General features: G+C 40.8%; 2 protein-coding genes across 12 annotated transcripts in view; one reads left to right on the plus strand and one right to left on the minus strand.

Annotated features, from left to right (window-relative positions):
* Positions 1-6,547, plus strand: part of LOC112147469 (mitogen-activated protein kinase-binding protein 1) — a 26,273-nt gene extending 19,726 nt beyond the window's left edge. For 2 of the 4 annotated variants that reach the window (XM_024273900.2, XM_024273919.2), the window contains 9 exons: positions 386-510; positions 585-709; positions 779-958; positions 1,287-1,368; positions 2,097-2,440; positions 2,505-3,197; positions 3,278-3,363; positions 4,322-4,585; positions 6,071-6,547. In XM_024273900.2, the coding sequence (XP_024129668.1) occupies positions 386-510; positions 585-709; positions 779-958; positions 1,287-1,368; positions 2,097-2,440; positions 2,505-3,197; positions 3,278-3,363; positions 4,322-4,540 (1,854 nt within the window). In that variant the 3' untranslated portion in view covers positions 4,541-4,585; positions 6,071-6,547. Of the gene's footprint in view, positions 1-385; positions 511-584; positions 710-778; positions 959-1,286; positions 1,369-2,096; positions 2,441-2,504; positions 3,198-3,277; positions 3,364-4,321; positions 4,604-6,070 lie in introns of all 4 variants that reach the window. The other 2 variants (XR_002919460.2, XM_024273912.2) reach the window with 2 other exon arrangements.
* LOC112143306 (spindle pole body component 110) lies at positions 5,957-24,152 on the minus strand. Of its 8 annotated transcripts, XM_036210040.1 has the most exons (32): positions 23,734-24,147; positions 23,576-23,659; positions 23,169-23,231; positions 22,487-22,591; positions 22,094-22,168; positions 21,775-21,855; positions 21,376-21,447; positions 19,709-19,771; positions 19,525-19,587; positions 19,390-19,452; positions 19,123-19,176; positions 17,239-17,292; positions 17,060-17,122; positions 16,925-16,987; positions 16,759-16,812; positions 14,953-15,006; positions 14,774-14,836; positions 14,639-14,701; positions 14,353-14,406; positions 12,650-12,712; positions 12,515-12,577; positions 12,349-12,402; positions 10,513-10,566; positions 10,334-10,396; positions 10,200-10,262; positions 10,034-10,087; positions 9,855-9,917; positions 9,717-9,779; positions 9,595-9,648; positions 9,471-9,533; positions 9,276-9,404; positions 5,957-6,941 (listed from the first exon to the last, which is right to left on the minus strand). In XM_036210040.1, exons 1-32 carry the CDS (start codon positions 23,801-23,803, stop codon positions 6,661-6,663), a joined length of 2,328 nt encoding a protein of 775 aa, XP_036065933.1. In that variant the 5' UTR covers positions 23,804-24,147; the 3' UTR covers positions 5,957-6,660. The 8 variants fall into 8 exon arrangements, 7 of the variants coding, with proteins under 7 accessions (XP_036065933.1, XP_036065936.1, XP_036065937.1 ...); XM_036210043.1 differs by lacking the exon at positions 17,239-17,292 and having other exon boundaries at positions 23,734-24,148; XM_036210044.1 differs by lacking the exon at positions 19,709-19,771.
* Between the last annotated feature and the right edge of the window lie 1,364 nt (positions 24,153-25,516).

Genomic DNA, 25,516 nt, shown 5'->3' on the forward strand with positions numbered 1-25,516 from the left:
CTAACCTAAGTTTTTTTCTTAGTTTTTTAGGCTAATTTGGCATGTAGCTAATATCTGAGCTGGCTATCAACTTCGGTGATTTCAGCTATCAATTTCAGCAACTTTAGTGCCCAAATTCAGCTTACAGCATTATTATCACAGGTAATGCTATATATCTAGTTTATAATTATGTTAAAAAGTTACGGTTTTAAAGTTTTAAAAATGTAGTTTTAGAGTGTTTAATAAATGTTGATCCTGTTTGGCCCGCGACCTAAGGTTTTGGATTTTGGCGCCCTCTGTGATTCAGTCTGACACCTTGAAGTGGAAACAAAGAGAAGAGCCCAAAGCATTCTGGGATATTATCATTTCCACCTTCATGTTCAGCAGAAACGTTTCTGTCTTACAGGTAGATGACGAGTCAAAGAGCAGCCAACGGCCAGACTTCATCCTGCTGTCCAATCAGAGCCTGAACAGGGAGGAGCCTGTTCTGTTTCCTGACCAATGGGAGGACAGAGTGAGCTTAGTGAGCAGGTAAAGAAAGTTCACGTTCGAGAAGATCGTTGTTTGACTTTTTGAAATTAATTTGAAACCCCGCCTCCTGCCAGTGAGTTTCAGGTGAAGGAGGTGTGTCCTACAGAAGGCGGGAACCTGGAAAAGCCCAGTCCGGACAGCGGGTGCTCCCTGGGCTTCAGCTCTGTCCTGTCCAGCCCGGAAAGACCTGCTGGAGACGGTGAGACTTCTGCTCAGACGGCGGCGAGACGAGCGCTGCCTCCTCACCTGCCGCCCATGTGCTCCTCAGACACAGAACCCACAGAACCTCTGAGCGAGGACGGGAACTCCTCCGAGCTGGAGATGGAGGAGGAGGAAGGAAGGCAAAGACGGGAAGGAGCAGGAGCGTCTCGGGATGTTCCTCAGACTCCAGACCAGGAGGCGTTCCTGAAGGAGAACTTTGTCACTTTGGCTGACCCGTCCGCCTCAGGTACAGAAGTTCACAAAGCTACATCAGGATCAGGCAGGCAGAGGTCAAACACGAACAATCAGAGGCGAGGGTCGGGGCAGGCGGCAAACAGTCAGAGTTGAAGCAGCAGGATGCTCAGCGATGAAGGCAGAGTGGCACAAACAAGACTTCGCACTGACTAAATACTGCTGGGAGTGACAGCAGGGGCTGATGGGAAGTGTAGTGTGGAGACCCAGGAAGTGGGGATGGATCCCCCTGATGACAGAAACATCCTGATTCTGCTGGTTTTGATCATGTTAGAAGCTCCTGGAAGACCTTGTGGACGATCATGTGACCCGTGTGTTTACAGGAAGTCCCAGCAGAACCTCTCACAGCTCCAGCGAGAGTCTCAGTATCTCCTCCAGGTTCCTCCACCAGAGTTCATCTGCCAGGTAAGCAGCACCAAACCTCCTCTGGTGGTCTTTCTGGGAACATTAGGGCTGGCAGGATTAGTCAACTATTCGACGACTAATTGACTATTAAAATTGTCGATGATTAATTTTTTAGTTGATTAGTCGTTATTAGGGTTTTTTGGGCTATTTTGGAGTTTAGCTAATATTTAAGCTACATGCTAGCTATTTTGGCTAATTTAGGCTTTTTGGGGGTTTTTAGGCTTTTTTGGGGTTTAGCTATACTTCAGCTACATGCTAACTATTTTGGCTAATTTTGGCTTTTTCAGTTTTTTAGGCTAATATGGAGTTTAGATCATATTTTAGCTACATGCTAGCCATTTTGGCTAATTTGGGCTTTTTGGGTTTTTTTTAGGCTTTTCGGAGGTTTAGCTAATATTTCAGCTACATGCAAGCTAATTTAGACATTTTGGTTTTAGGGTATCAGCTTCAGCGTTTTTAGCTATCAATTTCAGCATCTTCATCTATCAGCACTAGCATTTTCAACGGCCAAATTCAGCTTACAACATTCACATTAGCATAATCGGAGGTTATGCTATATATCTAGTTTTTAGTTAGTTTAAAGCTAATGATGGTTAAGATGTGTGATTTATATCCACTTTGTGCATGACCCGATTAGTCAACTAATCGGATAAAATGATCAGTGATTAGTCAACTATTAAAATATATTTTTGTGGCAGTACTAGTGAACACCTCCCTTCCCTCCACAGCCGGGCCGGGCTTCTCCTCCCAACACGGATCACAGAGGGAGGAGAAGAGGGGTTGAAGGTCCATCTCCCCGTCTCTGAGGTCCGGCCCCTGATGGACAGAAACCATAGCAGGATAAACCAGAACCAGGACCAACCAGTGCTGGTTCAGGTGCAGAAACCAAACCAGCATGGACCAGATCCACCTCAACAGCAGGAGGCGCAAGAGGAGAGCTCCTCCAGTCGCTCCACCTTAAAGAAGAAGGTCCAAACTGAGGTGGAACCCAGGAGGAACTTGGTTCTGCCAACCCACCAGAACCAAGGACTCCACAAGGCTCAGTCGGTCAACAGCCTGCTGGCGGACGCCGGTAAGATCCCAAACCCGACCCGGTCCGGTCCGGTGAAAAACATCTTCACTCTGTTTGTCTCCAGCAGGTGAGATGTCCGACTCTCTGATTGGTCGTCCATCCAGAGAGGTCGCCCCCCAGCGGCCCACCACCCTCCCCTCCTCCCTCAGACGACCTCCATCAACGGCGCCACAGACTCTTAAACCAAACTCCGCCTCCTCGCCCCGATCCCCCCTGCAGGAGAGCGCTGCTGTCACGTTGAGGAAGTCCTCCTCCTCCTCCTCCTCGGCTGTAGCGACTCCCCGCTCCTACATGAGCCCCACGGCGAGCTCCATGGCGAAGATTTCCCGCTCCGTCTCCATGGGAGACAGCCTCAACGTCCTCGAACCGCCCGACGCCGTGACGTCACCGCTGTTAGCGCCAAACACTCCTGCCGTACAGCCTAAAGAAGCCCCGCCTACGAATGTTCCCACTGGAAACTCTGCTGCACTTCCAGCCACGCCCCCCCACGCTGCCGTCATTCCAGTCGTCGTCTCGTCAGTGTCCTCAGCTGCTGGTAACCACGGCAACAGGGCGGGGCCTGCCTCCCGCAGCCTCCAGGCTCGAATCCCCGGCAGCAGCAGGCCGCTCCCCGACAGACCCTCCCTCGACGCCTTCGCTCCTCCCACCAAGGTGTCTGTCTCCCACCCAGGCTCCGCCTCCCTCCTTGTGACACCCAAGCAGGAGGAGGAGCCTCAGAACGCCACAGGTGGAGATTCAGAGAATGGAGGCGACAAAGGTTTGGCTCCAGTCTTTCTCCGTTTGTCTGACGTGTTGGCGGCAGAGTTACCTGTGACTCACCTGGTTCTGTCTGTGCAGAACAACCAATCAGTGTGGAGACCTGCAGGGCTCTGGCCAATGAGCTGCAGAGCTGCTTTAAGAGAGCGACGCACCTTTACAGGAAGGTGAGTGACGAAAGGGGAGGGGTTAACGAACAGTGGGAGGTTCTCACAGCTGAACAGGTAGAGAAAATTTAGTTTAAGGTGATACATACATGCAAAAATACAGTACTAATTGATATAAATATATTTGATTTTATTGTGTGAATTCTCAGTAATCATTCACACTAGAGTGATTCTCCTGCTCATTTTTGTATATTTTTGGTACGTAAAAACTCAGCAATCCTAGTATCAAAAAATTCAGCTCGTTCCGGACATTACTGCTTGTACTTTTGGTATTTATAAACTTCACAGTTTTTGAAATATTGAGCAAAATATCCCCCATAGGAAATGAATGAGATATTGCTCAAATCTTCTTCATGCACTTTGATACTTGTGAATTTCCGCATATCCTTTCAGCTTAAGACACCATTCAAACTTTAAAATGTTCAGCAACTACTGAGTTTTTAGGTTAATTTGGCATTTAGTTTTTAGTTTTAAGAACATGCTGGCCGTTTTTGGCTAATTTTGGATTTTATTCCAATTATTTAGGCACATTTGGAGTTTGGCTAACATTTTAGCAATATGGGAGCAATTATCTATTTATTTGCTAATTTAGACATGTTTTAATTTTTTGGTTTAATTTTGAGTTAAGCTAAAATTTTAGCATTATGCTAGCTGTGATTTTTCTTGCTAATTTAGAGATGTTTCAATTTTTTTTCTTATTTTCAGTTTAGCTAACATTTGCATTATGCTAGCGGTTTCCTTTTTTTTTTTTTTTGTTGCTAATTAAGACATGTTTCCATTTTTCTGCCTAATTTTGAGTTTACCTAACATTTTAGCATTATGCTAGCTGTTTTTGGCTAATTTAGACATATTTCCAGTTTTTTGGTTAATATGACATATAGCTAATATTTTAGCAAGTTTTTGTGTGTTTTTTCTTTGATGATAAAGATTAACCTGAGTTCTCCTCCTCCTTCTCCAGGTAAGCAGCTTCTCTCCGGAGGATTCCACCTCCATCCAGTGCCAGGTGTCTCTCCTCCTATCGGAGGCCTTTCGGGCCATGAGGGCGGAGCTGGACTCTCTACCGCTGGGCTCCCCGAGCATGCTGGGAGGCGCGGAGGAGGTCAGGACCGCCGCTCTGCTGGAGGAGTACTCCCTGCTGCTCCTGCAGGCCGTCAACAAGAGGATCAACAGCAGCTGATCTCCTGCTGCTCCTCTATGACTGAAGGATCTGGATCCGCTTAAAGTGAATAAAAAACAGATTGTAAATAAAATTTGAAAATAATTAAAAACAGTTTTAAACTTGAAAAAAATATTGAAAATTTGGATTAAAAATATTTCAAATTAAGAACTTAAATATAAAAAACTAATAGTGTCACCATGTATGAGTAATAGCCACTGTTTTCGGAGTTGAGACAAATTTTATGGGGGGGGGCGGGGCTTTGAGCCTATTGGCTAACGGAGCATGATTTAAAAGCTTTAAGAAATGAGTTCTGTGGAGGGATGACACAGGCGGCGCCAACAACAGACGATGAAATGACATCATCATAACCTCTGTCACCCGATGTCAATCATGTCCTGGTAGCCAATGGGCTTAAAGCCCCGCCCCCACATACAATTAGAACAAAATCATCGACTGTATCTGAGAATTAAAGTGTGACGTAGTTCACTTACGGTTTCAACAAAATAGTCGCCATTTTTTCACGATGTGGGAACCGCCATGTTGGAACCAGCTGTCCTCATTGGTCTAACCACTCCCACCTATCAGGAGTGAGCTTATTGGTAGGCCACACCCCTTCTACTTGAAAGTGGGTATCTATTAAATTTCCAGAAGCGAAAAATCTACTATACAAAATTCTCTAAAGGAGAAGTTATAACAAAAATGTTCAGATTATTAACATTGTAAACATTGCTCTGCTTCGCCTGGAGGGCGTTTCAGTTTGGCCACTAGGTGGCGATCGCGCTATACAAGTACACCTTATTCCAGAAGAAGAAGAAAGTATGAACAAAAAACAGTTTTAGACCACAAATGGTTACTTTAAAAATATTTCTCAAAAAGAGTTTGGATAATTCATGTCTGTGAGTTTATAAAGATGTTTATTTAGTCAGCAATGTATATTTAGGTCGACTGAGCGTTAGCATTAGCCATCCTATGGGAAATTCCATTAAATGTTAGCATTAAGCAAGTTTAGCTTTATGTGCTAAATCGATTTATATTTTTATGAATCGATTATTGATCTGTTAAGTTTAAATCGATGAATCGATTTTATCAACCCAGCCTTATGTCAAATGTTTTAAAAGTTGGAGGCAGAGGCTCCGCCTACTTTTATTGAAGCATCTGATTGGTCAGTTTATAAATAAATAAAAAATATGAAAAAAATCTTTTGAAGTCTATGGGATTTTGGCTTCTTGGAGCCACTTCCTGTTTGGAACGCCAGGGGGAATGAGTCGCTCAGTCCAGTTCTCTGATACAGTCAACGGAAAAAATTCAGAAAGTTTTATAGAAAACTGTAATTTACTAACTATTAACCTAGCAGCTATTACAATTTTTTAAATATATATGGTAACAATTTTAGGTTTTTATTATTTTGTATTCAAGTTTTCAGTATTTCTTTAGTTTTTTTTCCTGATTTTCAATATTTCTTTTTAAGTTTACAATGTTTACTTTAGAGTTTAAAACTGTTTTCAGGGTTTTTTTTATTCACTGTCTGGTTTTTCATTCACTTTGAAGCTGACCTCCTGCAGATCTCCTCTTCATTCCTCCCTCACCAGCTCCATCCTCACCTCCATCCGCTGAATGACTCACACTCGCAGCCTTTCGCTGTCAGACCCTTAAAGACGATTTCCTTCTCCTCAGTCTTAAGTCTTCTGGTTGTTGTTGGATCGTAGTAACTTAGACTTTTTTACGGAGCAAACAGCAATACGAGAACCTTTGTGAACAAACGACCTTCATTCCTTGACCTGATGAGGATTTTCTTCCACTTGAAACGTTCGGCATGATTTAATAACACTTTGTATTTATTGTGTGGATGAGTTGTTATGCTACTGGAACTGCTCTTTTGAAGCCTCCATTTGGACCTGAACGCACATTTTGATAACCTCGGTTTGACACTTTTGGAGCCTGTTGTTGAATCAGGAAACTTTGATCACACTGAAACTCAAAGATTAGTTTGTTTTCTGTCACTTTTAGTAAAAACTTTTCCATTGACTCGTCGTCTGTGTCGTTCCTCAGATTTTTATTCACAGCATCAGTAAATCTCATGAAGTCCCGCCTCCTTCGGGAGCTGATTTCATTGTTTTGGAGTCCCTCTTTGGGTCGGATCACAGTGGGAACAGCAGGAATCCCGAGAAGACGCTGAAGTTCCGCGAGTCGTCGTAGAGCCGGTAGCTGGCCGGCAGGCTGAGGCGGACCCGGTCACCCCGCTCCAGCTGCAGCGCCACCGAGCTGCAGCTGGAGGCGTAGCCGCCGTGGTCGTTCAGCTCCAGGCTGAAGAAGACGGGCTGCTCGTTCCTGTACAGGTGCAGACCCATGTAGCCCTTCAGGTAGTCTGCCGCCGTGAAGCTGAAGAAGTAAACGCCTCCGACAGGAGCCGTGAAAACACCTGAGGGAGCGACACAAGCCTCAGTCTGGGTCTTCACACGGTAAAATGATGAAGTGGAGATCAGACGGGACAGATCTTCACAGAAACCAGAAATCTTCTCATCTCCTGCTGAACTATCTCTGATGTTTTCAGTAGAACTGAGTTTGATCCATCAGAGGAAGTTAAATATGGGATTTCAGAAGCTGAAGAGTCCATCTACCGACAGGTTTCAATCCCAGACTAGACTGTGTCGACTGTTACACCCTCAGCTTAACGTTACCGTAGCAACAAAAATGGCGAGCAAAACCAGAACTATCAATCGTACCGAAGAAAAACGTCTTTCGAAGTTATTTCTTATGAAGTGTTCCCAGTGGTCTTTTAATTGTAATTATGCTGTTTCTTTTAAGCTAAAATCCAAACACCTGTGTCGATTAAGAAGACATAGTTTCTGCAGAGCAGTAGGAGTTCAGAAGTTCTCCTTGAGTTATGGGTGGGATGATGAAGAGTAAACCGGCCTTTATTTAGGGCTGCCTTAATTAGTCGACTAATCAACTATTTAAGTAATGAACAACTTATTCAATAGTCGATTAGTTGACAAATTGATTTTTTGAGTAATCGACAAATAATTTAAAAGTCAATTAGTCATTCAATCCACAATTAATCGACTATTAAAGTAGTCAACAACTAATACAATAGTCGATAAGTCAACAAATTGACAATTAAATGAATCGACAACTAATTCATTGGTCGACTAATTGACAACCGAAGTAATCAAAAACAAATTTAATAATTGATTAATCGTTTTTTTATATTATATGGATTGATCTATGATTTAATCTATGGCTGTGAAAGTTAATGCATTAACGCATGTGATGAATCAAAAGAATTAACGCGTTAACATTTATTAACTCACTGAGCAGCCGTCCTTCGCTTTACCTCTGCGGTTCAGCCTTCCATGGCGTCCGTTAAAGCACTTTGTCAGGTATGATCACACTTGTACCATGCTTATTTACAAAAGAAGTAAATATTCAATTGGTTTTTAGTACTTTAATCTTGTTATTTTTTCGGGTTAGATCACTTTTTCACATAAAGCGGACTATTTGATCCGTGGTCCGGCGCGTTGTAACGACGTCGCATCACTGAGTTTCAACTTTCTCTGAGTAAAACTGCAGACATAAAAGTCTTTAGAGTTCTGCTCATCAGACTGTTGGTGTGTTTTGAACACAAATGACATTTCTGGATTAACTCTTGTTAAATTAAAACATTTAAGATGATAAAAGTGAAAGAAACACTTTCTCTCCGGCCTGTCTTTGTTCAAAAGCATGTTGTCATATAAAAGATTCTGATTAATCGTGATTAATAAGAACACAAAAGTTTGATTGATATATGTTTAGTCGATTAAAAGCACTAATTAAAAATAAATGTTTTAAATGTGTTTGTGATTTCATGTTGTGATTAGTTAAGTGGTTGCCAAATAATATAGCAAAAAAAAATTGAGATTATTTGTTCCCCAGCTATGCGAAGTTAAATTTCTTTAATCGATTCCAAGTCCTAATTTAATGTTGTTTTAATCCCAGAAACTAAATGAAGGACGGAGGCTGCACAATTCATTAAAAGTTTAATAAACTATCATCTTTTTGTCTTTATTTGTAGTTATTTTAAAGCTAATAATGGTTTAGATGTGTGTTTTACATCCACTTTACACCTGACCTGATTAGTCGATGATCTAAAATAATCCCTACTAAATCCTCTGAATGAGACCCACTTTATTTCCCATCATCCATCTGTATACTCACTCTCCCCCAATTTAAAATAACTGGTTAAACAAAAATGGCAGCAATATTGTTTCTGTCCAGCCGTATGGTTCTGATCCAGATTCCAGCTCAGAGCAGGAAAACAAAGACGTTCACAGATCTATTCGTCTGTACGTGGACGAATCAGAACGGGGCGGAGCAGGGAGCTTGTGGCCCCGCCCAGAGTATTTTCTAATCACAAATATGAGCTTTTTCAAGCAGCTTTTCTTGTCACTTGATTCATTTGAAAAAAAAAACATACTCAGAATTAACTTAATTTTCTTCATAATCAGAACAATTTTCCTCCATTCCATAAAAATCTCATGTTTTGGACTTGTTTTAGTCAGACATTTAAACGTGTGAAATGTCTTTATGTGACCTTTAATGCTGAGTGTCAAACAAGGAGACCTAGGTCCCACTTTGGATTTGAACACTCAACCTTCTGCTCTCAGGTCAGACGCTCTAGCACAAGGCCACAGAGTTGAATTTGTGTTTAATTGTGTAAAAATAAAAGTGTTACTCTGGAAGATGGAAGCAGATCCAGACCGGGGCGCCATGATACCTGCGGATTGGTTGTAGGCGTGGCCGACGTTGATGATGGTTTTGGAGAAGACCAGCGTCGTCTCTTGATCAAAAGGCCCGACGACCCCTGAATCCGTCAGACCAGCGGAAAAGCCCACCCTCAGCTCCTCTGGAAGACACCAGAACTTCAGCGGCGCCGCGGGGAGCAGTCGTGAGGTCGTGACCCCGGCCTTACCTCCACCCTCCGTGTTCAGCTCCTCCACAGCAGCGGCGACGGCGCCCAGCCGGACCTGCAGTTCTGATGAGAAAGCGTTCTGTTGACCACAGACCTCAGCAGGAGGAGGAAGAGTCTCCGTTACCTTCCTGAGCTTCCGTCAGCCCGTCTGAGACAGAACGCAGATCTGCAGCCCTAACTGAGCAGAACATCACATCAGTCAAGTGTCAGCAGCAGATCACATGATGCTGGAGGGGGCGGGGTCACCTGCGCTCTCCGTCTGCAGCTCGTCCAGCAGCTGCTCGGTCACGTTCAGTCTGAGAGTAAAAACTGAGACACGGTTCACTTTTTAACTCGGACATTTTCACACCGACGACCGAAGACCAGAACGATTGAAGCTTTTACCTGCAGTGTGAGCCTCCAGCTGTTCCAGGTGAGTCTCAGTGGATCTCAGTCGGAGCTCCACATCTGCTGAACAAACCTGCTGTCAGACACTCAGACACACAATCTGACATTTAGTGAAACCAGGAGATCATGATCAAAATAATCATCAATAATCAGATGATTCAGAAATCTGAGTTCACCTGCAGTTCTGTTGAGTCCATCTGTCAGTCTGGATTCAATGGAGGAAATCTGATCTGAAAACAGGAACACAACAAGATCAGGAAGATCTTCTGGATCCAACAGGAACTTCAGCTGAAATGATTCTAAACTTCTTCACCAGAAATATTCACTAATGTTGAGATTTACCTGAGGTGTGTGAGTCCAGGTGTTCCAGCTGCTCCTCTCTGACTCTCAGTGTGACCTCCAGAGCTGAACAGCAAAGCGTCCATAAAGACCAGAATGACTGCATCAGTGATGAATGACAGAGGCTGAAGCTTTACCTGCAGTGTGAGCCTCCAGCTGTTCCAGGTGAGTCTCAGTGGATCTCAGTCGGAGCTCCACATCTGCTGAACAAACCTGCTGTCAGACACTCAGACACACAATCTGACATTTAGTGAAACCAGGAGATCATGATCAAAATAATCATCAATAATCAGATGATTCAGAAATCTGAGTTCACCTGCAGTTCTGTTGAGTCCATCTGTCAGTCTGGATTCAATGGAGGAAATCTGATCTGAAAACAGGAACACAACAAGATCAGGAAGATCTTCTGGATCCAACACCAAGAAGGATGATGTTTTCTCTATTTTCCTGGTCTCAGTCCTGCAGGTTCTGTTGGTTTCACCAAAGTCCACCTGAACAGAACCTCAGTTCCTGAATGTTATTCTGACTCTTGTCTGTTTTGTTCCTTTAACAGTTGTAGTGTTTCAGTTTTGTGTCAGAGTGAGACCTCGTTGTTTTTAAGAATCCGTGTGTGTTTCTGGTTTCAGATGTGAGTTGTTAAGTGGTGACAGGTGCAGTTTGGACCAGAACTCATGAGGATGACCTTCAAACCCCTCAGCTTCACTGGTCTGGGGGCGGAGCTTAGGCTGACGGCGTTTCTGCTTGTGTGCCTTTAGCTCAGCTCTCTCATGAGCTTATGTTGCAGTGGATTATGGGATATGAGGGGTAAACATAAGCTAAGAATTATGAGAACATTATAGTACAGAGCAGAAACCAAACCCACAAACCAAGACTGAACGCAGAGCAGAATCTTCTAGATCAGGAGTGTCAAACTCAATCACACAAGGAGCCAGAATCCAGAACTCACCTTAGGTCGAAAAGGATAAAGATTAATTGAACACTCTAAAACTACATTTTTAAAACGTTAAAACTGGAACTTTTTAACATAATTATGGACTAGATATATAGCATTACCTGTGATAATGTTAGTGTGAATGCTGGAAGATGAATTTGGCCGCTGAAGATGCTGTAGCTGATAGCCAGCTAAAATATTAGCTAAATGCTAAATTAGATTTTAAAAAAGGTTAGCTAAAACAGCTAGCATGTAGCTGGAAAAAATAGCTAAACCTCAAAATATCCTAAAAAACTGTAAAAAAGCCTAAATTTGCCAAAACAGCTACCATGTAGCTGAAATTTGTGCAAATTCCAAAATAGCCTAATAAACTTAAATAGAAAATTTGAAATTAGCCAAAATAGCTAGCATGTAAATATAAAAAATCTTTAAAATAGTTGCCTGAATTTGCCAAAATAGCCAGCATTTACCTTACATATTACCTAAACTCCAAAACAGCCTATAAAAAAAAATAAATAAAAATCCTGAATCAGCCAAAGCAGCTAGCATGTAGCTGAAATTTTAAATGAAAACTCCAAAATAGTATAAAAAGCAAAAAGGGTCTAAGTTAGCCAAAACAGATAGCATATAGCCAAAATTTTAGCTAAATTCCAAAATAGCCTAATAAATGTAAATAGAAAATCCCAAATTATCCAAAACAGCTTGCAAGTAAATATTAGCCTAAAACACTTAAAAAAGAATAGCCAGAATTAGCTAAAAAGCTAGCATGTAGCTGAGATATTAGCTAACCTTTAAAATTGTCTAAAAAATCTTGGTAAATAAAAAAATAGTCCAAAAAGTTATTAGAATTCCATTTTTTTAAAACTTTAAAACTGTAACTTTTTAACATAAATGTGAAAAATAAAAAGACAGGAATATTATTCTAGAATAAGTAAACTTAAACCTTAAATAACTTCCAATATTTTACTCTCCTTAAAAATATATTTTGTCAAAATTATACAAGTTCTAGACAAACACAAGATAACATCAGGCCATTAATAACAATAAAATAAAATGATCCGGAGGGCCGGATCCGGCCCCCGGGCCTTAACTTTGACATGTGTTCTAGATAAATGCTCACTGTTCAGTCACCTGAAGAAGCAAACGCCTCAAAAACACGACCTGGAGAACAGAGAACCTCCACAGACTATGAAACATTCAGAAACATGAGACTGAGTTCACCTGCAGTTCTGTTGAGTCCATCTGTCAGTCTGGATTCAATGGAGGAAATCTGATCTGAAAACAGGATCACAACAAGATCAGGAAGATCTAATGGATCCAACAGGAACTTCAGCTGAAATGATTCTAAACTTCTTCACCAGAAATATTCACTAATGATGAGATTTACCTGAGGTGTGTGAGTCCAGGTGTTCCAGCTGCTCCTCTCTGACTCTCAGTGTGACCTCCAGAGCTGAACAGCAAAGCGTCCATAAAGACCAGAATGACTGCATCAGTGATGAATGACAGAGGCTGAAGCTTTTACCTGCAGTGTGAGCCTCCAGCTGTTCCAGGTGAGTCTCAGTGGATCTCAGTCGGAGCTCCACATCTGCTGAACAAACCTGCTGTCAGACACTCAATCACACATTTAGTGGTTCAACATTCTCAGATTCTGCAGGTTCTTCCACCTAAACAGATGAGTTTGTTCTTTAATGTTCAAAGAAACACTTCAGCTGTGAGAGACAGAATGTAAATCCACGAAATTGTTTGAATTTTAAAGAATTTATTTGTTTAATGGAGCAGAAAATAAGTATTTGGTCAATAACAAAAGTTCACCTCATTACTTTGTAATTTGACCCGTTTCGTTAAGGTTTCCTGTAGGTCTTCTGCATGTTTTTAATTCTGTATCTGCTACTTTGGTCCATTGTTCCATGCAGATCTTCTCCAGAGCAGAAAACAAAAACTCTTCAACTCTGTTCACAGATTCTCCATTGGATGGAGGTCCAGAGACGGGCTAGAACACTCCAGAACCTTCAACTGCTTTGTACATAGCCAACACTAGGTTGCCATGGCGACGTGTTTGGGATCATTGTCATACAGGAAGATCCAGACAGGTTTCATCAGTTCTTTCACTGACGGATGGAGGTTTCTGCTTCCATACATGGACCCATTCTTCCTTTACTTCATACGAATCAGTCGTTCTGCCCACTTTACAAAAAACAGCCCCAAACTATGATGGTTCCACCCCCGTGCTTCACAGTGGAAATGGTGTTCTTCAGATTTGTTCCTCCTCCAATCACAGCGAATGACATCTAGACTAAAGAGTTCCACTTTGGTCTCATCTGACCTTCTTCTAATCCTCTTCTGGATCATCCAGACGGGTTCTGAAGAACTTTAGACGGGTCTGGACGTGTGTTGTTCTAAGCTGGAAAACCTTAGTTACTATAGTATTACTGTAGTAACCTTTGTTGCTGTGGTTCCAGCTATCTTACAGTCATTGACCAGCTTCTCTTTGTGGCTCTGGACTGTTTCCTCACTGGTCGTTTGTCTAACAGGTGAGATCTTTCATAGAGCTCCAGGTGGAGTGAGATGGTCACATTGAGCTTGTATTTCTTCTTTTGTCTGATAGTTCCTCCAACAGTTTAACTCTTCTCATCTGCTGCTCATGTATTTCATCTCAGTATCGTTCAGGTCTACAATCTTGACGCTGGTGTCCTTTGACAGCTCTTTGGTTGAAAGCTGCAGTCTGTCTGTTTAAGGGCAGGTGTCTTTAACACAGATAAACAGTTTAAGAACCAGTAGGTGAGATTGATAGAAGTAACCAGTGGAGGATAGAAGAGCTTCTTAAAGAAGAACAGACAGATATTCTTGGAGATAAATCCTTATTTTCTAATCCTTTATACAAAGAAATTCTTCAAAAATCAAACAATGTCAAAACTATTCTTTACATTTTGTCCAAGTGTTTCTATGAAGAACATCACAGACCAAACTCAGCTTTAAGGTTGACGACTTACAGGATCAACAACCGAAAAATACTTTTTTTCCTTAACTGCAGTTATATTACTTATGGATTTATAGGAGCCTAAATGTTTTATCCTAAATAAAATGATCAATTATTCAGAACAGTAAATTAATATCATATTAAGCTCCTGTTGAAACAAACCTGTTCTTCAATATCAATTCAACTATAGTTTGATGCAGACCTGCAAGTTGAGATTCACTGAAATTATTTAAAAAAACTGAGTTCACCTGCAGTTCTGTTGAGTCCATCTGTCAGTCTGGATTCAATGGAGGAAATCTGATCTGAAAACAGGAACACAACAAGATCAGGAAGATCTTCTGGATCCAACAGGAACTTCAGCTGAAATGATTCTAAACTTCTTCACCAGAAATATTAACTGATGATCATGAGCTTAAATTAAAATAAACCTAAATTATTTCCTTCAACAGAATCACTGAAACATTTCTGGATGTTTGGATTCAGTGACTGATGCTGAAAAATGAAGCCAAAAAAGATCTAGGTGTTGAGATTTACCTGAGGTGTGTGAGTCCAGGTGTTCCAGCTGCTCCTCTCTGACTCTCAGTGTGACCTCCAGAGCTGAACAGCACAGCGTCCATAAAGACCAGAATGACTGCATCAGTGATGAATGACAGAGGCTGAAGCTTTTACCTGCAGTGTGAGCCTCCAGCTGTTCCAGGTGAGTCTCAGTGGATCTCAGTCGGAGCTCCACATCTGCTGAACAAACCTGCTGTCAGACACTCAAACACACAATCTGACATTTAGTGAAACCAGGAGATCATGATCAAAATAATCATCAATAATCAGATGATTCAGAAAACTGAGTTCACCTGCAGTTCTGTTGAGTCCATCTGTCAGTCTGGATTCAATGGAGGAAATCTGAACTGAAAACAGATCCAACATCAAGAAGGATGATGTTTTTCTATTTTCCTGGTCTCAGTCCTGCAGGTTCTGTTGGTTTCACCAAAGTCCACCTGTACAGAACCTCAGTTCCTGAATGTTATTCTGACTCTTCTCTGTTTTGTTCCTTTAACAGTTGTAGTGTTTCAGTTTTGTGTCAGAGTGAGACCTCGTTGTTTTTAAGAATCCGTGTGTGTTTCTGGTTTCAGATGTGAGTTGTTAAGTGGTGACAGGTGCAGTTTGGACCAGAACTCATGAGGATGACCTTCAAACCCCTCAGCTTCACTGGTCTGGGGGCGGAGCTTAGGCTGACGGCGTTTCTGCTTGTGTGCCTTTAGCTCAGCTCTCTCATGAGCTTATGTTGCAGTGGATTATGGGATATGAGGGGTAAACATAAGCTAAGAATTATGAGAACATTATAGTACAGAGCAGAAACCAAACCCACAAACCAAGACTGAACGCAGAGCAGAATCTTCTAGATCAGGAGTGTCAAACTCAATCACACAAGGAGCCAGAATCCAGAACTCACCTTAGGTCACGGGACGAACAGAATAAAGATTAATTGAACACTCTAAAACTACATTTTTAAAACTTTAAAACTGGAACTTTTAACATAATTATGGACTAGATATATAGCATTACCTGTGATAATGTTAGTGTGAATGCTGGAAGATGAATTTGGCCGCTGAAGATGCTGTAGCTGATAGCCAGCTAAAATATTAGCTAAATGCTAAATTAGATTAAAAAAAGGTTAGCTAAAACAGCTAGCATGTAGCTGGAAAAAATAGCTAAACCTCAAAATATCCTAAAAAACTGTAAAAAAGCCTAAATTTGCCAAAACAGCTAGCATGTAGCTGAAATTTGTGCAAATTCCAAAATAGCCTAATAAACTTAAATAGAAAATTTGAAATTAGCCAAAATAGCTAGCATGTAAATATAAAAAATCTTTAAAATAGTTGCCTGAATTTGCCAAAGTAGCCAGCATTTACCTTACATATTACCTAAACTCCAAAACAGCCTATAAAAAAAAATAAATAAAAATCCTGAATCAGCCAAAGCAGCTAGCATGTAGCTGAAATTTTAAATGAAAACTCCAAAATAGTATAAAAAGCAAAAAGGGTCTAAGTTAGCCAAAACAGATAGCATATAGCCAAAACTTTAGCTAAATTCCAAAATAGCCTAATAAACTTAAATAGAAAATCCCAATTTATCCAAAACAGCTTGCAAGTAAATATTAGCCTAAAACACTTAAAAAACAATAGCCTGAATTAGCTAAAAAGCTAGCATGTAGCTGAGATATTAGCTAACCTTTAAAATTGTCTAAAAAATCTTGGTAAATAAAAAAATAGTCCAAAAAGTTATTAGAATTCCATTTTTTAAAAACTTTAAAACTGTAACTTTTTAACATAAATGTGAAAAATAAGAATACGAATATTATTCTAGAAAAAGTAAACTTAAACCTTAAATAACTTCCAATATTTTACTCTCCTTAAAAATATATTTTGTCAAAATTATACAAGTTCTAGACAAGCACAAGATAACATCTGGCCATTAAAAACAACCAAATAAAATGATCTGGAGGGCCGGATCCGGCCCCCGGGCCTTAACTTTGACATGTGTTCTAGATAAACGCTCACTGTTCAGTCACCTGAAGAAGCAAACGCCTCAAAAACACGACCTGGAGAACAGAGAACCTCCACAGACTGAAACATCCAGAAACATGAGACTGAGTTCACCTGCAGTTCTGTTGAGTCCATCTGTCAGTCTGGATTCAATGGAGGAAATCTGATCTGAAAACAGGAACACAACAAGATCAGGAAGATCTTCTGGATCCAACAGGAACTTCAGCTGAAATGATTCTAAACTTCTTCACCAGAAATATTCACTAATGATGAGATTTACCTGAGGTGTGTGAGTCCAGGTGTTCCAGCTGCTCCTCTCTGACTCTCAGTGTGACCTCCAGAGCTGAACAGCAAAGCGTCCATAAAGACCAGAATGACTGCATCAGTGATGAATGACAGAGGCTGAAGCTTTTACCTGCAGTGTGAGCCTCCAGCTGTTCCAGGTGAGTCTCAGTGGATCTCAGTCGGAGCTCCACATCTGCTGAACAAACCTGCTGTCAGACACTCAGACACACAATCTGACATTTAGTGAAACCAGGAGATCATGATCAAAATAATCATCAATAATCAGATGATTCAGAAATCTGAGTTCACCTGCAGTTCTGTTGAGTCCATCTGTCAGTCTGGATTCAATGGAGGAAATCTGATCTGAAAACAGGAACACAACAAGATCAGGAAGATCTTCTGGATCCAACACCAAGAAGGATGATGTTTTCTCTATTTTCCTGGTCTCAGTCCTGCAGGTTCTGTTGGTTTCACTAAAGTCCACCTGAACAGAACCTCAGTTCCTGAATGTTATTCTGACTCTTTTCTGTTTTTGTTCCTTTAACAGTTGTAGTGTTTCAGTTTTGTGTCAGAGTGAGACCTCGTTGTTTTTAAGAATCCGTGTGTGTTTCTGGTTTCAGATGTGAGTTGTTAAGTGGTGACAGGTGCAGTTTGGACCAGAACTCATGAGGATGACCTTCAAACCCCTCAGCTTCACTGGTCTGGGGCGGAGCTTAGGCTGACAGCGTTTCTGCTTGTGTGCCTTTAGCTCAGCTCTCTCATGAGCTTATGTTGCAGTGGATTATGGGATATGAGGGGAAAACATAAGCTAAGAATTATGAGAACATTATAGTACAGAGCAGAAACCAAACCCACAAACCAAGACTGAACGCAGAGCAGAATCTTCTAGATCAGGAGTGTCAAACTCAATCACACAAGGAGCCAGAATCCAGAACTCACCTTAGGTCGAAAAGGATAAAGATTAATTGAACACTCTAAAACTACATTTTTAAAACTTTAAAAGTGGAACTTTTAACATAATTATGAACTAGATATATAGCATTACCTGTGATAATGTTAGTGTGAATGCTGGAAGATGAATTTGGCCGCTGAAGATGCTACTGCTGATAGCCAGCTAAAATATTAGCTAAATGCTAAATTAGATTTTAAAAAAGGTTAGCTAAAACAGCTAGCATGTAGCTGGAAAAATAGCTAAACCTCAAAATATCCTAAAAAACTGTAAAAAGCCTAAATTAACCAAAACAGCTAGCATGTAAATACTAGCCTAAATCTTTTTAAAGAATAGCCGTAATTTGCTAAAACAGCTAGCATGTAGCTTAAATTTATGCAAAATTCCAAAATAGCCTAATAAACCTAAATACAAAAACTGAAATTAGCCAAAACAACTAGCATGTAAATATAAAAAACCTTTAAAATAGTTGCCTGAATTTGCCAAAATAGGCATTTAGCTTAAATATTAGCTAAACTCCAAAACAGCCTAAAAAACAAACAAAAAATCTTGAATCAGCCAAAACAGCTAGCATGTAGCTGAAATATTAAATAAAAACTCAGAAAATAGTCTAAAAAAAGGGTCTAGTCAAAACAGATAGCATGTAGCATGTAGCCAAAATTTTAGCTAAATTCCAAAATATCCTAATAAACTTAAATAGAAAATCCGAAATTAGCCAAAACAGCTTCCAAGTAAATATTAGCCTAAAAACACTTAAAAAAGAATAGCCAGAATTAGCTAAAAAGCTAGCATGTAGCCGAAATATTAGCTAACCTTTAAAATTGCCTAAAAAAATCTTAGTAAATGCCAGAATAGTCCAAAAAGTTATTAGAATTGAATTTTTTAAAAACTTTAAAACTGTAACTTTTTAACAAAAATGTGAAAAATAAAAATATGAATATTATTCTAGAATAAGTTAACTTAAACCTTAAATAACTTTCAATATTTTACTCTCCTTAAAAATATATTTTGTCAAAATTATACAAGTTCTAGACAAGCACAAGATAACATCTGGCCATTAAAAACAATAAAATAAAATGATCTGGAGGGCCGGATCCGGCCCCCGGGCCTTAACTTTGACATGTGTTCTGGATAAACGCTCACTGTTCAGTCACCTGAAGAAGCAAACGCCTCAAAAACACGACCTGGAGAACAGAGAACCTCCACAGACAATGAAACATCCAGAAACATGAGACTGAGTTCACCTGCAGTTCTGTTGAGTCCATCTGTCAGTCTGGATTCAATGGAGGAAATCTGATCTGAAAACAGGACACAACAAGATCAGGAAGATCTTCTGGATCCAACAGGAACTTCAGCTGAAATGATTCTAAACTTCTTCACCAGAAATATTCACTGATGATCATGAGCTTAAATTAAAATAAAACCTGAATTATTTCCTTCAACAGAATCACTGAAACATTTCTGGATGTTTGGATTCAGTGACTGAAAAAGATCCAGGTGTTGAGATTTACCTGAGGTGTGTGAGTCCAGATGTTCCAGCTGCTCCTCTCTGACTCTCAGTGTGACCTCCAGAGCTGAACAGCAAAGCGTCCATAAAGACCAGAATGACTGCATCAGTGATGAATGACAGAGGCTGAAGCTTTTACCTGCAGTGTGAGCCTCCAGCTGTTCCAGGTGAGTCTCAGTGGATCTCAGTCGGAGCTCCACATCTGCTGAACAAACCTGCTGTCAGACACTCAATCTGTGTACTCCGTGAAGCAGTCAGAACCAGAGATCTTTGTTTAGAAATGTTGAGAGTGTCCAGATCTCAGTGGTCGGTCTATGATTCACCTGATCTCTGTGTCTGGAGGTCGTCCAACTGCTTCTCTCCAGCTCTGAGTCTTTCTTCCATCTCTGAACAGAAAAGATCCTCAGACCAGGTTGATGCTCAAACTTCCTAAACATGTCAAAGACTTTCGCAGTTCTTGTTTATTGCAGGTAAATAAATGAGCTGTTGGTTCGTGTACAGCAGGGGTGTCAAACTCAATCACAGAAGGGGGCAATACACACCTTAGGTTGCAGGCCGAATAGGATAAACATTTATTGAAAACTCTAAAACTACATTTTTAAAAGCTTTAAAACCATAATTTTTAAAAAATAATTATGAACTAGATATATAGCATTACCTTTGATAATGCTAGTGTGAATGCTGAAAGCTGAATTTGGTCGCTGAAGATGCTAGATTAAATCACTGAAGCTAATAGCTGAAAACGCTAGTGCTGATAGCACTAAAATATTAGCAAAACTCCAAAACAGCCTGAAAAAAAAGAAAACTTAGATTAGCCAAAACTGCTAGCATGCAGCCGAAAAAACTGAAAACTAATAAACTGAAAAATGCCAAAACAGCTAGCGTGTAAATATTAGCCTAACTCCAAAACAGCCTAAAAAAACCTTTAAAATAGCCTAAATTAGCCAAAATAGCTAGCATGTAGCTAAAATATTAGCTAAACTCCAAAACAGCCTATTTTTTTAAAGTCTAAATTAGCCAAAATAGTTAACATGTAGCTAGAACAATAGCTAAACTAGAGAACAGTCTAAAAGAACGCTTAAAAAGCTTAAATTGACCAAAATAGCTAGTATGTAGCTAAAATATTAGCTAAACTCCAAAATAGCCTAAAAAACCTGGAAAAAGCCTGAATTAGCCAAAACTGCTAGCATGAAGCCGAAAAAAATGAAAACTAATAAACTGAAAAATGCCAAAACAGCTAGCGTGTAAATATTAGCCTTACTCCAAAACAGCCTAAAAAACCTTTAAAAAAGCCTAAATTAGCCAAAATAGCTAGCATGTAGCTAAAATATTAGCTAAACTCCAAAACAGCCTATTTTTTTAAAGTCTAAATCAGCCAAAATAGTTAACATGTAGCTAGAATATTTGCTAAACTCCAAAACAGTCTAAAAAACGTTTAAAAAGCTTAAATTGACTAAAATAGCTAGTATGTAGCTAGAATATGAGCGAAACTCTAAATTAACCTAAAAAAACTGAAAAAAAGCTTGAATTACTCAAAACAGCTAGTATATAGCTAAAATATTAGCTAAATTTCAAAATAGCCTGTTAAACCTGAAAAAAGCTTGAATTAGCCAAAAGAGCTAGCATGTAGCTAAAATATTAGCTAAACTTCAAAATAGCTTTAAAAATTTTTAAAAATAGCCCGACTTAGCCACAACAGCTAGCATTTAAATATTAGCCTGACTCCAAAATAGAGATCTTGCACTGTGTCCGAATTCCTCCAGTACTCACTATACAGTGTGTTCTGCATTTTCCAAAACTCTTCGAATCTACTAGTTCTAAAATCAAGTGTACTAGACATTTCCCAGGAGTCTTACAAATGTGCGCAAGATACAACAACATTAACAATAAAATAAAATGATCTGGAGGGCCGGATCCGGTCCCTGGGCTTTGACGATGACACATGTCAGGAGTCAGATTTGTTCATATATTTAGTCTGAAGAGTTATCACCTGTGTTCACCTGATCCTGCAGACTCTCACTTCTGTTCAGTTTCCTCCAGAGATCCATCAGAGACATCTCATCTGAAACACAGCCAGCAGACGCTTCATGCAGCGCAGAGAAGAAACATGGGAACAGAAAAATGCTTTTTTTGATAAATATTTGATCTTTATTCTATATTTTTCTTTTTGAGTTTTAGCCTTTTTCTGTCTGAATTTAGAATTTAAGTGAGAATTTTAAAAATAAAACGTTAAATAAAAACAAAATCAATTGTCATGAAGAACTGCTTCATTTTTTTAGGAAATAGCGCCACCATGAGGGGAGTTGAGTCCAGCAGTTGGACTCCATTGGGTTTCATTGAAAACAGACTCGCTGCTGAGCTGGATCTCTCTACATCTTCGGTCCGTTACCTGCCGTCTCAGTGTGAACGTCCTCCAGCTCTTCTGCTTCGTTCATCCTGACCTGCAGCTGAGTGACGGACGCAGCCTGAGCTGAAAGCACAGAAAACATCCCTGATGCTGAGAGGAACATGTCAGCAGATCACGATGTCCACCGTCAGGATTTCATTGTCAAACTGTCGTTGTGTTTATGAGTTACAGCCTGAATACTGCTGTCAAAGAATCACAATGAGTTAGTCTCCAAAACTCTAATTTATTACATTTTTGAGCTAAAAACTGAAAAGTTATAAAGTTTCGGATGATCTGATCATGTGATGGTCATGTGACTCACCAGCCACGCCCCTCCTCAGCTGATCCAGGAGGATCTGACTGGAGTTCAGCTCGAGTCTCATCTCAGAAAACTGGTCTGCAACGATCATCAAACACAGAGGAAGTTTCTGGAATGTCTCTGAACTCGAGGTCAAAACGTTTCTCCTTCATCCAGACTAAGAAGGAACACATTCCTGCTCACTATAACTGTGACTATTTGACCGCTTTTTTGGCAGAAGTTTTACATAATTAAGTCTTTAGAGAAAATCAGCAGGATCTTTAAATTGGATTGTATCAAACATTAGTGATCTATAGTAAACTTCATGAATTCCTTCAGCAGATTTTTTACGTTTACATTAACTTCACGGTAACTGAGCACTATTTAGAGAGAAGTGGAGACCTAAAGTGAGGTCACCTTCAGTGCGGGCCTGCAGCTTCTCCAGACGTCCGTCCAGAAGGTTCTGCAGAGCGGCGGCGTCGGGGATCATCACCATGGAGGAGCTGTTGGAGGTCATGAACTCTGGGGGGAAAAATCATAGATGAGGGCCATCAAACCGAGAAGGAGCAGCCCTGAAAGTCCATCTTCTAGAGTAGGGGTGGGCAAACTACGGCCCGGGGGCCATATGCGGCCCCTATTTAATCTGGCCCCCAAACAGGAATAAATTATATGATCAATTATGATATGAAAAGCTGGTTAGAACACCTTTTTTTTTTTTTTTTTTAAAGAAATTGTAAGAAAATTTAAAACCAGTCACAAAAATCATGATTTATCCCGGACGAGCCCCCATTTTGCTTTATTTTCCCAATATTATTTTTGCTATTGCATGCTATAAATACATAGATTTGTCATTTTTGTGTTTTCCGAGTCGGACAGTCCTTTTTCCGATCATTCCGACGTGACATGAAAGCAGCATTTCTCTAAGTTTCCATTTCTCCCTGAAGAACTTCAAACGTCCAACTGGCACTAAAACTAAAACTCCCTCTGCTGGTCGGAGAAGGACATGACTGGCTGGGCCCTGACAGTCCACCCCTGCTCCAGAGAGAGGACTTCTGACGCTTCTTCCAGCTAAACATCGTGAATGTTTGAAGATTCTCACCTGTCATCTGACCTCGCAGCTCCTCCAACAGCGTCTCCGTGCCGCACAGCCGGGACGCCAGAACTGAAACCACGAAGAGAACGTCGGATCAGATCCAACAAACCCGATTCATGGAGAACATCACAGATCTACTGGGAAAAGATCCATCCATCCCTCCTCCGAGATCTAAGATCTTCACTGATGAGTTTTCAGAAGTTTTTATCCCTTAACCTTCTATGAAAAATGTTCTTCTAACAGCGTTGTTTGCGGGAACATGCAGACCGAGGTCTGAAGAGTCTGAGATCTTGGATGAAGGTAGATAAAACCTTAATCTGAGCTGTCAGAGTTGATATTAAACCCTGATCTTCTGCTCCGATGGCAGAACTTCACGTCAGTCTGAGCTTTTCTCCTCCCGGTCAGGTAATGACCTGTGTTCTTCCTCCTCAGCTGCTCCACCGTGCTCTCGCTCGCTCTCAGTCTGGTCCTCAGGAAAGGCAGCTCCGACGCCAGAGCTGCAGACACAGAGACGTTTCCTCAGAATGAAGCTCTGCAGAACCGTCTGCTCCTCTGAGGCTCCGAGGCTCACCTGAGTTCCTCTTCCTGAGCTCCTCTGCCGAGCTCTCCGAGGAGTTCATCCTGGACTGAAGCTCCAACATCAGGACCTCTCGGACTGAGATGGAAAACAGAAAACGTGACTCCCGAGACCTCTGACTACTTTAACACTTTAACAGCTTTTGGAAAAGTAAAAAAAAAAAAGTGAGGCTCCTGAACCAAATGATTAGTTTACGAGAAACTCCTGAAGCAAAGATCTGTCAACAAGAAGCTCTTGTACCAAAGATCTGTCTACAAGAAGCTCCTGAACTAAAGATCTGTCTACGAAAACCTCCTGAACCAAAGATCTGTCTACAAGAAGCTCTTGAACCAAAGCTCTGTCAACAAGAAGCTCTTGAACCAAAGATCTGTCTACAAGAAGCTCTTGAACCAAAGATCTGTTCACGAAAAGCTCCTGAACTAAAGATCTGTCTACGAAAACCTCCTGAACCAAAGATCTGTCTACAAAAACCTCCTGAACCAAGGATCTGTCTACGAGAAGCTCCTCAACCAAAGATCTGTCTACAAAAAGTTGTATAACTAAAGATCTGTTTACGAGAAGCTCTAGAACCAAAGATCTGTCAACAAGAAGCTCAGATGTCGTGATTGCTTAATCGTGCCGATGTATAAAGATAAGAATATTTCATAAACCAGCAGCAGAGAACAAAAAGCATTTGCAGTTTCTGCTTCGGCTCCTCTGATGTTCAGAGGAGGCTGACCTTTGTTCTGCTCCTCCTGCTCCTCCACCCTCCTCCTCAGCTCCACTATCTGCTGGGTCACCTCCTTCTGCAGCCCCTCCATGCTGCGCCTCTGCGTCTCGGCCTCCACCTCCCCGTCCCTCAGCTGGCTCTCCACGCCGCGCAGCGTCTGCCGCCGTCGCACCTCCTCCATCTTCAGGCTCAGCACCAGCTCCTTCAGGCCCTGCAGCTCGTCCCAGAGGGCCGGCATCTGCGGGGGGGCACTGCCTCGAACCGGAACCCGAGGCTGAGACCGACCCGGATCGAGACAGCAGAGGAGCAGCAGCAGAACCGGAGCGGAAGACCTCATCCTGGAGGAGAACCTGCAGCTGAGCCTGTGCAGCAGAATGAACTAATCCTGCAGGAGAAGCTGGGGGGGGGTCCTGAGGGCCACGCCTACTTCTGACACCAAAAATGAGTCCAGATCTCCAGATGTGGATCAAAGTTAAAAAAAAAATAAAAACTTAAACTTAAATAAGAATTTGTCAACTTTTTTAAGAGAAGTTTTCTGCATCGCAACTTTGACTTTTTAATCTTTTTGATGAAGAAACCGGAGTCATTCGGCTAAAATGAGATTAATCAATAATCAATAAACACTCAGCTTAGTTACTTGGAAAAAATCTGCACTTGATCTGATCAGATCCAGATTATAAAAATGACCAAAAACTATTAAATGAAGTAACTAAATTAGTTAATAATTACTATATTTAATTAATCAAATGTGACGTGAATTATTTTTGTAATAAGTTTGAAAAATCTGTTGAATTTTTTTGTCTTGTATTGTCGGCAATTAATGCTTGAAGTAAACCGGATCAATCAATCAATAATTTCTCTGTCAGTTCACATCTGTGTCATTTATTCAAAACATCAAGGAGAGTTTCAGTGTTCCCAACAAGACTGATAAAAACAAACAACACATTCCTTTTAGTCGAAATTTGATTTTAATTAACAGAAATGTCAGAATTGGCCCATTTTAGTTCTGAAGTTTTCCTACAATAACTTGGTTTAAAACATCAAATTTAATAGATTTTCAATATCAAT

This window comes from Oryzias melastigma, linkage group LG22 (genome assembly GCF_002922805.2).
Source record: "Oryzias melastigma strain HK-1 linkage group LG22, ASM292280v2, whole genome shotgun sequence".
Lineage (NCBI taxonomy): Eukaryota > Metazoa > Chordata > Actinopteri > Beloniformes > Adrianichthyidae > Oryzias > Oryzias melastigma.

Bases quoted from the DNA above. Each gene is read 5' to 3' on its own strand.
- LOC112143306 (XM_036210040.1), bottom strand. From the start codon at position 23,803: ATGTTGGAGCTTCAGTCCAGGATGAACTCCTCGGAGAGCTCGGCAGAG. The intron at 16,813-16,924 runs GTAAATCTCATC...TCCTGTTTTCAG, and splicing joins CCTGGACTCACACACCTCAG to ATCAGATTTCCTCCATTGAA. The intron at 9,649-9,716 runs GTGACCCCGCCC...TGTTCTGCTCAG, and splicing joins GCTGCAGACGGAGAGCGCAG to TTAGGGCTGCAGATCTGCGT.